Here is a 15,701-nt window from a genome sequence, read left to right as displayed (position 1 = left end):
TATTGCTGTTTGGGTCTGCAGTGCTCCCGGTGTCCTCTGGGAATAGATAGAGCCTCTTGTAAAAGGAACAGAGTGCGTTCCAACTGAGAGATGCCACCTGCAGCGCTGGCATTTCGGTGGTGGCAGGGGTGTGAGGAGTCACATGATGTCAGACAACACAGGGCGGCCTCTGTGCCAGGGGCTGCTTTCCCGGGCTTTCTTCCTCTGTTCGTTTACAAGTCGCCCAAAAGGAGGAAAAGCTCAGGGAAAGTCTGGAGGCCTGAGACCCAAGCTGTTTGCTCTGGTGCAGAGAGAGACAACATAAGGGCTCTGGAGTCAAACAGCTGGGTCTGAATATCCAGCTCCACCACTGACCGGCCTCAGGACCTTCTGCCGGTCACTGAAGCTGCACAGGCTCCGGTTTCCTCTTGTGAAAACGGAGGTGACAAGAGTTACGTTTTGGGGTCCCATGAGTTGAGTTACTTCTGTGCAGTGCACTGGGGGCGCCACCTGCAGTGTGCCAGGCGCTTTCATAAACGCTGTTACCTGGGGAAAGCTTTCGAGAAAAGGAGGAATTAGGCTGTGTCGTTCAGAGGTTAGTTGTTTCATGAATTTCCCTGTTGACTCCACTTTGCAGACTTGGGAATAAGAAGATAATCCTCAGGGAAATCCAGGCAAACTTTGAATTAGGGAAAGTAGACGATAATCTTTTGTTAGAGAAATTACGAAAGACTTTTTAGATAATTCTGTAAACTCCTATGACTTCCTTGAGTAATACATATTGCTGTTGATTTTATAGCACCTTGAGATCCTAACTGATTCTTATTTATTAATTAGCACCGGTTCTGCAAAGACTGCCCTTGGCCCAAGAGTTCTTCCTAAACTACCTCAGAAAGGTAAGATTTATCTTTTTCATATTTGCATGTAATTAGAGTGTCATTATACCCTCCAAGGGGACAGGGGCGTCTGTCTCTTTTGTTCCCTGCTCTATCTCAGATGCCTAGAGCAGTAGCTGGTATGTAGTAGATGTGTATTTAATATTTGTTTAATGAAGAAAAATATTTATAGGTTCAAATTTTGTGATTAGTAGAACACCAAACTCTTCCTTAAAAACACCATGCTTTTTCAGAAGACACATCATTAGTATCCCCAGGTGCCATTTCTTTTCTTGCAAACATGATCAGAGAGACCTAGGAACCAGTACTAGCTCTGCCACTTACTAGCTGTGTGCCCTGGGCAGGGGACTCCAAAGCTTCACTAAGCCTCAGATTCCTCACCTGTCAGTAGGGCCAGGACACCTGCTTCACCAGGTTTTGTAAGGACGAAATGAGATGATGCTTCAGAAAGGCTGGATTTTGCTGACTGGCATCCCCATGTGGTTATTTAACATGTTCCTCTATTTCCTAGCAATTGAAAGTTGGATCAAGAGACCCGATCAGATACAAGTTCAGGCTTTGCACAGCTCCTTCCTGGGTTGTGGTGCGTTCTTCAGTTGAGAGGGGCGTGCCATCTAATTGTCTCTCTTTGAGTGAAGTTCCAGATGCTGATACTCAAAGCCAAGATCCATTCATGTATCCTCTGTTAAGACCACTCCACAGGGCCGTCGGCGGGTGGTCAAGCTCAGCCCACCTGCAGCCTTTGGCCCGGCTGGTTACTCTCTCTGCACTTGGCCTATGGACACCGTCCTGTTCTTAGGGCTGGGCCCTCCTCGTGTCCTCAGCCTCCAGAGGTTGGCTCGGCCATGGTCACTTCTCTTGTGAATATGCCCTCATTCCCTGGGGAACCCACCCTGGCAACTCCACATTATCCACCCAGCCCAAGAATCCCTCTATAATCTAAACTCACACACACCAGGCTCTGTAATATCTCTGCTCTATCACATGTCTTATAGGCTGCTCAGCTTAAGATTTTGAATACGCTTCTGACCCCACCCCCCTAGACTTGTTTTTCCCACAGTGTCCCTATCTGTTACAGGCAATATTGTCCAGGTCCAGGTGTTTGGGCCTTAAAACCTAAGAAGGAAGCTCAACTCCTTCCATCCTGCCACACCCCACATCCAGTGTTTCCACACGTACTGTTGGTTCTCCCTTCGATGTGTCTTAACATCCAGGCACTTCTTCCCATGTACCCCACTCTCACCTTGGTCCACGGGACCATCATCTCTTATCTGGACTCTTGCAGCCTCCTACCTGGTCTACCTGCCTCTGCCCTGGTCCTGCAGTCTTTCCTCAACAGAAGAGCCAGGGTGATCCATGTTAAATCAGTCACTCTGTCCCATCCGTCCAGTGGTTCCCTCTCTCACCCCAAAAAAAGGTAGAGTCCCCGGATGTGTTTCTGAGCCTCCTCAGCTGGAGACAGAGGGCGCCTGTGACGTCGAGAGGCGCGGGGCTGCAGCTCCTTCTACTGCCTGCCCCGCTCCCCCCAAGCACCTGCCACCAGCTGGCACTTCCGTATGGACCGTCCTGGCCACATCTCACTCTATTTTCCCTCCCAAACATCACCCATTTTTAAACTCCTTCGGGCACCTTTTAAAAGGCTTAATTAAAGCCTTCTCAACTGGGGACAGACTGCTGCACAGAGCCATTTGTTTAAGGAGTTTTCAAAGGCAACAGTATAAGGGCTTCCCTGGTGGTGCGGTGGTTGAGAATCCGTCTGCTAATGCAGGGGACACGGGTTCGAGCCCTGGTCTGGGAAGGTCCCACATGCCGCGGAGCAACTAGGCCCGTGAGCCATGACTACTGAGCCTGCACGTCTGGAGCCTGTGCTCCGCAACAAGAGAGGCCGCGATAGTGAGAGGCCCGCGCACCGCGATGAAGAGTGGCCCCCGCTTGCCGCGACTGGAGAAAGCCCTCGCACAGAAACGAAGACCCAACACAGCCAAAAATAAATAAATAAATAAAAATTAAAAAAAAAAAAAGCAATAGTATAGAAACCTTAGGGGATCTTTCAACCTGAACAGAGTCACCATAGTTCTGCACTGTGATACAGCTACCTGGTCCCTTACATTCTTCCACAGTTGTCATCATAATGAAACTACAGTTTTGCATCCTGGGTTTTTCCACTTAGCATTTCGACGTACGTATTTTTTCAGGTGTCCGTGAGCTCTTCGTGAACGTCGTTAGGCTTGCGCTCTTCCACTGGGTGGGTGCCATCCTCTGCCCGGCACTCCCTCTGTTGGGAATGTGGGCTTGGGAGTGTGCAGGCTCTTTCCTCCGCCTCCTTCTCCTCCTCCTGTTACGTCCTTTGAGTCCGTTCTCAGGAACGAACCATATTTGCTTGTCTGTCCATCAGAGTTAAGAATGCAGTTCAGAAAGGACTTTTAATTAGAGAGGGGAAAACCCAACTCAGCTTGGAAATAAAATAGCCAGAGATTGGGCAGGCTTCCCTGGAGGAGAAACTGTCTCCTTCTTATTTATTTGTATTATAAAAGTAATATATATTCATCCTAGAAGATTTTAAAAATACAGATAAGCATAAAGAAGAAAATACAAACCACTTGAAGTCTCACCACCCAGGATAAACAGTCTGGTCTATCCTTTCAGTCTTTTTCCTATGTTTTTTTTTTACGTCGCTGTGTAAGCTGATTTTTGTCACATAATAAATCAAGAACCCTTTCCGTGACATAAATTACACTCTTACTGGCTGCATAGTACTCTGTTGTCTGATACCAGGACATATTAAGCAGTCTGTCCTATTCCACATTCACCCTGTTCACAGTGTTTTCACTATAAACAGTGTCGTGCTGAACAGCTCAACACAGGCATGTCAGTGCCTGGCTTTGATCACTTTTTAGGACAGATTTCTAGAATCAGAGTTGCATGTTCAGATGGCCCGGCACTTACTCACAGTTTCTGTTTCCCCAGAAGTGTGGCTCAGAGCTAGGCTTTCCAGCCCCACTGCCTCAGGAAATCTCCCAGCTTCTCCCCCATCAGTGCCTCAGACTTTTGTTTACCACAGTATCTGACTTCCAAGAGAGGAATCTGACGGGCCTGCTGTCAGTTTCTGAGCGGAGCCACATCGGCTGAATCTCTTGGGCCAGCCTGGGAGCAGGGTGTCCTTGAATTTGATTTCCTTAGGAAGGGACATGGCTGGGCAGGCTGCAGTACAGCTTGTGACAGTTTACAATACTGGGGTTTGTCTTTCTTTTTTAAAACATAAAATTTTGAGAATATCTTTCTGAATTTTGTATTTTTCTAGAATAAAATTTAGCTAGTTTGACTCACTCAGTGTGCCTTAGTCAGCTGTGTCCTCATTGAGCACATACTATGTGCTCGGTGAATCCAGGCCTCAAGGAACCTTGTCTAGCAGTAATGATGATATTCTGATATACCTAGAACCTCCCAGGTGCTGTTGGCAAATTCTGTACGTATGTCAACTCATGATGAGTAAGGTGAGGCACAGAGAGGTCGTGTAATTTGCTCACGGTCACACAGCTCGTAAGTAAGTGGTGAAGCCTGATTTGAAGATGTGTCCTTAGTGTCCTAAGTTCCACTGGATAGAGCTGTGCAAAGGTTTCAACAGACGACAGAATTTCCAAGCCATGGAGTACCGCGCAGCCATTAAAGAGAAGAAAGAGGAACTGACTTAGAAATTCTCTCAAACATATGAAATGGGAAAAAAACAAAGTTGCAAACAGTGTACGTATTGTAATGCCATTTGTGGGTTTTAAAAGATAATTCATACACCCATGTATGTGCACCACTCAAATGAACAAAGGTTACCTCAGGGGGTGGGGTGCGTGGGCGTGGTGAGGGAGGAACCTTTTCCCTCTTACATAGTGCATGAATCATATAAAACGTGGGGAATTAATAATATTGTACATTATGATACTGCTGTAGAACAGAATAGACTGCAACATTAAGAATACTCACTGGACTTCCCTCGTGGTCCAGTGCATAAGACTCTGCACTTCCAGTGCAGGGGACCCGGGTTCCATCCCTGATCAGGGCACTAGATCCCACATGCCGCAACCAAGAGGAGTCCACATGCCACGACTAAAGATCCTGCATGCTGCAACTAAGACCCTGCACAGCCAAATACATAAGTAAATATTTTAGCTATATATATGCTACTCATAAAGAATTTTTATTAACACAGACAATACTCTTGCTAAAACAGTATATAGTTAAAAGCAGATAAATGTTTTATCTATGAAGAATACATAGAAACGTCCAGGAGGAAATTACATCAAAGTATTTTAAATGGCTACATTTAGGCAGGAGGCTTACGGAAAACTTTTCCTTTAGCTCTACGCTTCTCAGTTTTCTGATCTCTATTATGTTTATAGTTGTGGGGTTTTTTTTTATTATTATTCTGGATTACTTTGGATGTCCTGTTCATAAACTAAAGCATAAAATCACCCATTGTAAGGTGGATGCCTCCCAGGCTTCCGGACTTTCACCTTCTTCAAAGCAGGCCATCCGTGCCTCTGCACGCAGAGCACTCCCTCGGGGTTGGTTCTCCTCCCTGTGACCGTGACAGAGGAAGGCAATGCTGATCCCCTCACGTCCCCGTCCAGTGACCCCCCTCTCTGTGTTGTTTCCCACAGTGGCACTAAGGAAAACAGAGACCAGCCATCATCTCTCCCTCGACAAAGCCAACGTCCCGCCCGAACTCTTCCAAAAGTCATCACAGTTAGCAGAGTTACCGCAGAAGCCGCCACCTGGAGACCTGCCCCCGAAGCCCACGGAATTGGCTCCCAAACCCCCAATCGGAGACCTGCCCCCCAAGCCGCAGCTCGCAGACTTGCCTCCCAAGCCACAGGTGAAGGACCTGCCGCCCAAGCCGCAGCTGGGAGACTTGCTGGCGAAACCCCAGGCGGCAGACGCCTCTCCCAAGGCCCAGCCGCCCCCAGAGCTCGCCCCCAAGTCGCACCCGGCCGATCTCTCCCCGAATGTCCCGAAGCAGGCGTCCGAGGACTCCACCGACCTCACGCCCACCCTGCCGGAGACGCCCGTGCCGCTGCCCAGGAAGATCAACACGGTGGGTGGGCACCCGGCCGGCCCAGCTCGGGCATCAAGGGGGCGTGGAGCCTGGGGGTCGGGACCGGGCTGTGGACCCCGCAGACAGACCTCAGGACCTGCGTCCCCTGTGACCACGGGGGCTTGGCCACTTAATTACGCGCCCTGAGCCTAGGTTTCCTTACATGTGCATAACTAGAGCTAGGACAGTGCCGGAGTTCACGGGTGGTGAAATGCAGTGACAGATGAGCAGTGCCCAGTAACACTCAGCAAGTGGTCGCTCTTGCCTCAGATCCTTGAGGAGGAGACCTTTCCTTTCCCAAGGTCACAGGAAAGCGGTCTCCCTCTCAGGGTTCTGAGCACCTCGCTCCTCTGCTTCTCACGGCATCTTCCTGGAGGAATTGGACGCAGAGCCCCAAAAGACTTGCACCAACACAGAATTTGGTTTGAAGTCTCCCATTCCACCATTGTCCTGAAGTGCTTTCTATTCTGTGATATAGCCATTTTACTTTAATGTAAACGTGCCTTCCACCCCCGCTGCGCACCCCAAAATGTTTTTTTGGAAAAACGGAGCTCTGGGAAGATGCACGTGTGCTGTCTGTCCTGCCCATGGCCACACCCTCACAGGGTCACGAGCACCCCGGTTAAGGAGCACAGTTAGTGGGGGACTAAAAGCCTCTACTCACATCTTACTATAAAAAAACAACGTTGCGATAAAAGTGTGTCACTTCGGTACTAAAGGAAAAGTGAGACGAGTAAAATCCGTCCTCCCCTGGGTGGGAGACCATACACACGTTCAGCAGTGGGTGCTTGCTGTTCTCCCGGGCAGGCTCCCAAGACACCCGAGCACCACGCATGGCCCTGACGTGCGCATAACATAATTCCGGTTCGTGCTGCTGCATGCTTTACTGTTCGTCTCGTGTAACCCTCCCCGTCATAAGTGGCCACACACAGCTTGCTCGCAGAGTCAGAGCTGAGGAGACTTAAGATCTCTACTGGCCACAGCTCCGCCGGCTTCTCAGACCCCACCAGCTCCAGCACAGCCCAGGGAGAGGGCTGCAGAAGCCAGCGGGTCGTCAGGGTGACTGACCGAGGGAGAAACCAGCAGACAGAGGAAAAGCGCTTGACCCGAAACTTTTAGAGACACAGCTTGCTTTTTTTCTTCCTAATTGTTTAATAAGCTGGGCACCAGAAACATCCTCTAGAAGGTCGTTTCCCCATTTCCATCTTCCTGTTTGCAAAGAACTAGAAATCCAACAAATAAAAGCCCAAGTCAAAACGGGTCAAAAGCTAAAACGTGTTGGGGAGCTGCCTGGCGTCCTCCCCGCCCCGGGCTGCCCTGCCCTGTTTAACCAGCGTGTGCTGACTCAGCGCTTTGCACGAGGGGCTGAGAAATGTGTTTTTGCCACGCGTTCCGTGTGCAGAAGCTGCGCGTCCTGCTTTGCAGCATGTTTCCCCAAACCATTTTTAGACTCTGCAGTCATCTCTGCAAGCTGCCATGGGTTGGGGAAGGGGAGAGCGCTTTGCAGTTCTGGATGAAGCTGGATTTTGGTCCCTGCCCGTGATGTTTGCCGTCCGATGGAAGTCATCAGGGCTGCCTGCTCGCTCACACCGGGCTCTGCCCTGCTGCTCGGGGCAGAGGGGCTGTCGTGTCTGGAGGGCACCCGAGGCTCGGGGCGCCTGCCCACAAGCCTCCCCCCTTTCACCGAGGAGAAACTGAGGCTCAGGGAGGTTAACTCAATCGCCCAAGGTCAGTGTGTCTCTTTCCCTTCGGTCTGTCCTGTGAGCTAAAACCCCGTTTCTTTTTGAAGGGGAAAAGTAAGGTGAGGCGAGTGAAGACCATCTATGACTGCCAGGCAGACAATGACGACGAGCTGACCTTCATGGAGGGCGAGGTGATCGTGGTCACCGGAGAGGAAGACCAGGAGTGGTGGGTATGTACCAGTCGTGAGGACCGGGGCGCCCCAGGCCTGCCAGCCCCGCCTCTTCACCAGCGGCCAGAGCTTTGAAACCGGGTCAGGAGAATTCACCTTCACACATGCTTTAGCCTTATCCCACCACAACCTGTAAGCTCTAGATATTCTCTGGTTTTCCAGCCAAGCTCTGCTCAGGCCCTGCCCTTCACCACCGTGCGTCCTTCTTCCCGAGTTCCATCCTTCATCCCGCCTGCAGTTCTCTTTCCGTCAAGTGGGGCATGATCCCTGCTTCACGTGACTCTAGCAGATTGAATGAGAATATGTGAAACTCCTTTTACGTGAAAGCCTGCTGCCCAGGCGTCAGGAAGGAAAGGCATCCCTGTCCTCCCGCCGTGGCGCTTGAAGATGCCCCGGTTCTCGGTGGCTGCAGGGGTGGCTGACATGTGCACAGCTGTCTAGGTTGCGGCCAGAGGGAGCCTCCCGTGGGCCCTGCCAGGCAGAGGTGCAGCGGGCAAAAGCCTCCTGTGCTTTCCTAGTCGATCGTTTCCTGACCCCAGCGTGGGAATTCTTCCTTGGCAGCCTGAGCCCCTCCTGCCCAGAGGGGCCCGGCTCTGTCTGCCGAGAAAGGAACCTGTGGTTCACGGCTGAGCTAGCAGAGCCTGCTGATGCCCAGGACGTGTGCACGTCCACACACACACACGCGCGCGCGTACGCACACGTGTACTTTTGGCTTCCCCTCCTCTGGGCCCAGACAGCGACTTCAGATTCTTGGCCGCAGCCGTGGGGATTCTGCTTGGACTGCAGCACTGGTTCAGCCAGGAGTAGTTTTGCCCTCCAGGCACATGTGACAACATCTGGAAACATTTTGACTGTCAGGACCTGGGCAGGGTGGGTTCTTCCTGCTTCTGGGGGCAGAAGCCAAGGCTTCTGCTAAGCATCCAGCAGTGTTTGGAACAGGGAGTGCCGAGGTTGAGGGACCCTGGACTCTCTCTGCCATGGGAGTCTGGTAGCTTAGACTCTTGACAAGGAGATGGACCCTAAAGGCCCAAGGTGACTCGCTCTGAGGCCCTGGATAAAGCATGTCCTTTCAGCAAGCCTGTTTCCTCCTCTGAAAAGTGGGGCATGAGTCTAAGAACTCACGTGCACGACACCAGTTAAGACCCCGTGAGGTGGGTCGGCCGGGCCTCACTCCACTCTCCAGAAGGGAAGCTGGTGGACAGTGGCCTGGGTGACCGCCCGAGGCCACAGTCCCGGTAAACGAAGGAAGCAGCCCTGGGCTGACGTGCAGCTCCTGCGCCGGCCACCCTCTGTGTGGCAGGTGCTTCATGCAGGGAAATGAGAGCGGGCCTGGATCTCTCTCCGTAACTGTCGTGTGAAGCCAGCGTGCGTGTCGTTATTCTTTCTCCTCGTAGGCTTCTCTTTAATGCAGTTAATGCTGGTGTAACTGAAGTTATTAGGAACTTCTGTCAGGTAACCACGGTTCACAGGTTTAGGCAGCAGACGACAAAACGGCTGTAAAACTCGCCCTCGTCCATCTCAAACTGTCACAATGTCCTTCCCCCGCACAGCAGCCAGAAAGCAGGTTCTTGGTACACAGAGGCCCTTCCATGTACATAATCGTTGGTGTAATCTCTCAACAAGCTGAGAAATAGGGGTTTTTTAGCCCCGCTTTACAGACAGGAGGCTTAGCACGGTTTGCCTGAGGTCGCCCAGCAGGAAAGGTGGCCAGACAGCCTGGTTGAGCGCATTGTTGAAGCTGCAGCCTGGGCGAGACCGTGGCAGGTCGGCCCCCTCTCTGGGTCGCTGTCCCTTTGTGTACAAAGTGAGGGGTCACGGGACTGCACCTCCCGGGGCTGTCTGTGGGTGCAGCGATCCACGTGAACGTGGTTCCCCCCCCCACCCCCGTGTGGTGCTTACGTGTTGTGTCTCACCAGGGCCTGCGTCCCGCCCGGGTCAGGGCCAACTCCGGGGGCTCTGACCCACCGGCCACCTCCAGCCTGACACCTCTCCTTTCTCCCTGCAGATCGGGCACATCGAAGGGCAGCCCGAGAGGAAGGGGGTCTTTCCGGTGTCCTTTGTCCACATCCTGTCTGACTAGCAAAAAGCAGAACCTTCAGACTGTCTGCACCTGTCATGCAAGACTGCTGCGTCCACGTGGCCCTGTGCTCACCGTGTATATAGCTGCTGTCACTGAACGGGAGGCTCCCGGAGGGGCCGCCGCGGGAGGGGAACGTAGCGTGTGTTGTAAATACCCTGTGGTCTCTGCCTTCGCCAGTATTAGGGTAGCCTTGGGACCCGGTGCGCCTTACTGGTTTGCCAAAGCCGTCCTTGACATCTAGCACTTACATCTCTCTCTATGCTGTTTCCCAAGCCAACAAACAAAAACAGGAATATAGGAACTGCTGGCTTGCAAATAGAAGTGGTCTCCAGCAACCGTTGAAGGGCATAGAGTTGCCTCTCTGTTCCTGACAATACAGTATTCTCCATTGTGTTACTGAAAATGCACCGTTAGCAAAGAGGTGGGTTCTGTTTTCCAGGTGAAACTTTCGGCTCCATGACAGACCAGCCTGTAGTTATCTGTGTACACAGTTTACAGCTGCAAAAACCGACCTTGGTATTTATTACAGAAAAGTGCTCAGTTAAATATAAGTGTTATTCCTCGAGCAAAATATTCACTGACCCAAAACCTTGGGTGGCATTTTGCAGTGCCCAAAGCCTCATGCAGGTTTAGACAAGTGGGTTTGCACTGTCTTAAGAGGATGAGTACCCGCCCCTGAGATATTACCTCATTATGCAAAAATAACATATCCTTCACGACTATTTTCACAGAAGTTTAAGACATCTGATGAAGTTCAACTTTCAGGAACCAAGGACTGCCAGAAAATATTAGCCTCTACATTATGCATGCATTTAGAAGCTTACCCGAAACCTGCCTTTTATAAAGGATTAGTGTGGATAAGTTGAACTGTACATTTTTTAAACTTGATTGCCATTAAAGGAGAAATTATAAGGTTGCAACAATATTTGCTTCCAGTCAGTCATTTGGCTTTCTCGAGAGTATGCATTTACATATCACATTATGAATTAGCATCCCTCAAATGTGCTAACGCCCCCAATGTGTCCATTTTAAAGTCTTTTCTGAGTTTTGTTCTTGATAAATTTAAACTTTCAAAAGATTATTCAAGAAGATGACGAATTCAAAAGTCAGTTCTGCACATCATTTATCCCCCCAGCAGAATCCAGGTGCTGAAACCATCCTTCTCTTTTTTCCGTTTTCTTTACTAAGCCCCAGTCATAGATAAGTTTTCCAATCTCCAGCTCTGTTCAACAGACACGTTACCGTCAAGTCAATTCATAACCAAGTTTTGGAACGCTGCTATGAATTGCACTGTGAAACACGCTCTTCCTGCCGGGAGTCTCTGCCCCTCTCGGTTTTCTTCTCATCCCAGCTGTGTTCATCAGACCATTAAGAATATCGTGAGTTTTTCAGTCTTTTACGTCAGTCTGAATTTTGGGGAAGGATACAGTCATTTCACTCCACAGTCAGTGGGGCTGCTCTCTGATTCCGAGGCTCGTGTGTCGTTCTGGCGTTAAGTTTGCTTAAACTGCTGTGTTGGCAACAGCACAGAAAACTAATATTTTTAAGCAGATAATCTTGGCGATGAGTAAGAAATGTTCATTTCACAGAAGCACAACTCCCAACCAAACCCTTAGGGGAAGCCTTCTTTAATAGAGTCTAGAGTCCGTGCTCAGTGAATATTAATTTAGTTCTGCTTAAGTGATTGCTATGAAAACTTTGAATAGCCACCCAATCAATAAACCTTGCATGACAAACCTGCAACGTATCAGCTGTTATTGGAAAGCGATTTTAAGCAACTGCTTCCTCAGCGTCATGGCACACGTGAACCCCACACAGAACAAGACACCGGGAGCCAGCCGACGTGCTGGTGTATGTGGCTGATAGTGTTCACAGCCTCAGTGTTTAAGCCACATGGGTGTCAGGCCAGGAAGTCACTGTCTGAAGTTATTTAGTGTCCCAGTTCATTCCTCTATACTTCTTAAGTTGTATTGAAGCACCGTTCATTTTTGTGGCCTACAGTATTTTCAACTGATCTCAAAATAAACTGGCTTTTTAAAAAAACACAAGAGGTAGATATCTAAAATTACATGGAGTCAATGTCTATTTTTTTCCCCTTTTGGAGCGACTTTTACACAAATGCCTCTTTTTAAAAAAAAAAAAAAACCTTTGGGTTTTGTTTTTTTTCTTCTGGTTTTGTTTTTGTTTTCCATCAGGAATTTGAGTTCTCTCTAACCCAGCTTACTGTGGGACGTAGGAAAACTAGGTGTAAGTACCTCTGGCGACCTTGGTTGAGTTTGAATGTGGTATTGTTCTTAAACTCAGTGATCCACTATCTGTAATTTTGTACATGACATAGAGTATTTTGAAGGTATGGAACCTATGGAAAGAATAGCTAATTAGTTCTCTCTCCCCGCCCAGAGGGGAAAGTTATGCTCTGCAAGTAGTGTGTGTGTCTTATTTTACTGTTGAACAGCAATTGCTAGTTATTTTTTTATTGCCTAGAACTTTCAACATGTTGTATAGGGTTCCCATGGCGCCACGAGTTAAATTCCGAATTCCCACCTGGATGTTCCGCTCAAGCATCAGTACGCTCATCATTTCACATGTATTTAATGTGACAGTCTTCAAGTACTGTATGTGTTCATTTCTACTTTTTTTAATATTTAAAATTGCTTTTAAATAAACATATTCTCAGTTGATCCCAAACATCTGACATCAGGCCATTTTGTGAGTTGTCCACTACTCTTCTGATTGGAGGAAATCAAAACTTCACTTGGCTGTGCTTTTGCGGGGGCGGGGGAGGGTAGGTAACACAAGTCATTCAACTTCTACATTAACGCTCACTTTGGTTAAATAATGTGCTTCCCTCTCCTCGGCTTACGAGCCACGGACCTCTCAATGTTTTGGTTTTCCCTCCCTCCCTCCCTCCCCCACCCCCCGCCCAATTCCCACTCCCACCTCCAGGCACCCAGCCTGCAGTCATGAAGATTACGTGTTGATGCATTAAAAGCTCTTGGATGGCACCCAGCACAGACCAAGCTCTGTGCATGCACTTGTGTCATGTTGCTGTCACCACTGGTGCCACTGCACCATGAGCAGACCCAGGTCCAGGCACTGGGCAGCGTTATCTCATCTCGCCCTCAGCAAGCCCTCCCGGCTTCACAGAGCTTGACAGGAGGCTTAGGAAGATCCGTTACCGCGCAGCAGCCATGGGGGTCCGGGTGAGTAGTTCTGGCTCCAAGGCCATCCTCAGAATTTCCACCACGTGGGAGGTGGTCAGCATCATGAAATTCTAGCCAGGGAAATACAGCCGTGGAAAGCTGACCAACACCACGGCGTTGAAGATTCCGAAGTGTTGGTCTCAGCATTTCTTTTGTCTCCTTTCGTGAAGGTGGGTAGATCTTGACGCCTGTTCACACACCGTGGCAAGATAAACCCTACAGACCAACCTGTGGGGAAAATGGGGTTTGGCACAGAAGCCTGTGACTTTGCATCGGGATGTATCTGGGAGAGGTGACCATAATTAGCTGGGTGTTTCAAGCCGTAATTACCTGGATGGCAGCCAGCTTTCCATCTAATTACAGAATGCTTCAGTGGTTGCGTTGGTTATGTATCGTTTTAAACCTGGAGCAGCCTCTCTTTGAGGTCAACACACTGGCCCCCCATTGAAAGCAGCCCCTCCAGTATGCTGTGAGCCCCCCGTGGCCCATCTCCCAGGGATGCTAGGAACAGGAGGGCACCCTGATCTCTCTCCCTGGGGTCCTTCAAGCCCTGGACAGTAGATGGGCTGCTGTTCCCTGTACGTGGAGTTGGTCCTGTAGGAGGCAGAAATCCTCCTCCTTCGGCCCATCTTCAGATGAGGAGATGTGCTCGTAGGGCTGAAGTGGCTTGCCCAAGGTCACAGTGAGTCACGGCAGCAGGTGGAGGCCCAAGGTTTTGTGGCCTCGGCACCAGCCTCCCCGACCTCTCCCTCCCCAGCCCTGCGTTTCCCTCCTCTCCCCTGACCCTGTGCCCCCCGCCGTATTTTTTAAGTCTTCCTCCTCCCAGAATGTGGGTGTATGTGCGGCAGGGGTGGGGTAGGAGTGTTGACAATTATGGGGCAATTCAACCTACTCTACTTTGCCCCCCACGTGTTCTCATCCATCCCAAATGGAAATCTTTCATTTCCCCGAATCTGCAGTATGTGGGTAATTTGAAGCCGGTGGGCTTCCTGGAGGAAGGGGGTCTGTGCCCATCCTGGGGGCCTGCACGACTGAGCAGGTGAAGGCAGAGAGCTTGCGCAAAGGCCAGTGGGACAGTGTGTGACGTACCTGCAGCAGCCGGAGCAGGGACCAGTAGTGAAGGCACAGGCAGGAACCCTTCCCCAGCAGTCGTGCACTCCTCCTTCCCGGGGGGCCTCTCCCGCACGGGAACTGCTAACCTGCATCGCGGCCACGACCCCGGGCCCAGTGCCATATCAGCACGACCGCGCTCGTCCCAGCCACACTCTGAAGCGGAACGATTGTCTTAACCCGTTTTACAGTTTAGGAGACTGATGCTTAGGTGAAGATGTAACTTGCCAAAAATCAAATCGATTGTGAGGGGCAGGGGCCGGACTCGAACCCAGGGTCAGGGCCCGTGTAGCTCCCAACCATGACCTTGTGTTGCCTCTGCTGCTACTGACTGGGTCCGAGCCGGCCCACTCCAGCCTTGCAGGGCAGGTCAGCCCCGGGGAAGTGTAAACCAGGAAGTGCAACGAAGTTTGCAGTCCGGAGAAGTGACGGCCTTTGCAGAAGGGGCCCCGGGTGAGTAGTTCTTGGACAGCTGCTCTGCAGAGGTCGGGCTGGCATCCGGTGTCCCGGTACGTGCAGCCTGTGACTGAGAAGAAAGCGGTGGCTGAGTGAGTGCGTCTGTCCGTCAGCACCGCAGCCCCATGTGCGGGCATTGAAACCCTTAAGCTCCTGAAAACAGGGATCAGAGCTCAGGTAAACACAGCTGTTTTGCAAAAATCTTACCACACAGCAAACCCTAGTCAGAGGCTCAGAAGGCCAAAACGTTGACCTTCTTCAAAACCACCAGGGGAGAAGCCCTGTTCGGCTTCACACATCTTCGGACAGGAGTTAAACCTTCACTTTATAGGTCCAAGCAGATCTGAGGACGAGAGATGGCACACGTGTCACCTGCATGCTGGCCTGAGAATCCAGCAGGGCCAGGTTTTGAGATTTGGGCCAGCGTGACCTGGGGTCCTCGGCATTAAAATCAGATTCCTCGGCCCTGAACCTGGAGTCTCAGGAGGGGCCCAGGGATCTGCGTTTTACCGGTATCCGCAGGTGTCCCCAGGTACCGCCAGCGGGCACGGGTCCCTCTCAGTCTCCCAACAAGAACTGTAAACCTCACCTTCCCCAGATACCAGTGAGGAATCACACAGATCTCCTCAGTGCTTGACGTGCAGTTGGTAACCTCCAAGTATTCCTTGTGCGAGTGAGCACATGAAACCTCCTGGCAAAATAAGTAAAAGAACGCCCGCTGTTGAAAACGGGGGTCATGTTCGGTGGCGGGAACGTCCTCCCCAACCAAGAGTCAGAGGGAGCCTCTGGTCCAGGTTTGCTCTGCCCACTGCATACTGCTGACTCTCACCCAGTAAACAGGAGGCCTGACAATGGGCCTCTTTCTATGGTGCATTAAGCCGCAGAACAAAGACGCACAAGAATACGTTGTCTGAATGCGCAAGCTTAGTTCCTGCTCAGCTGGAACCACTTAGAAAACCCAGACACCAGGACTCCCCTG

General features: G+C 50.7%; 1 protein-coding gene across 1 annotated transcript in view; it reads left to right on the top strand.

Annotated features, from left to right (window-relative positions):
* The window catches only part of ASAP1 (ArfGAP with SH3 domain, ankyrin repeat and PH domain 1), a 353,144-nt gene extending 340,510 nt beyond the window's left edge, over positions 1–12,634 (top strand). Inside the window, 4 exon segments of the mRNA XM_032610031.1 lie at positions 817–875; positions 5,528–5,961; positions 7,751–7,873; positions 9,879–12,634. Of these exon segments, the coding sequence (XP_032465922.1) occupies positions 817–875; positions 5,528–5,961; positions 7,751–7,873; positions 9,879–9,953 (691 nt within the window). The 3' untranslated portion in view covers positions 9,954–12,634.
* The last annotated feature ends 3,067 nt before the right edge of the window (positions 12,635–15,701 follow it).

The sequence above is a fragment of the Phocoena sinus genome, chromosome 17, assembly GCF_008692025.1.
Source record: "Phocoena sinus isolate mPhoSin1 chromosome 17, mPhoSin1.pri, whole genome shotgun sequence".
NCBI lineage: Eukaryota > Metazoa > Chordata > Mammalia > Artiodactyla > Phocoenidae > Phocoena > Phocoena sinus.
This window is presented reverse-complemented; position numbering and strand designations above follow the sequence as displayed.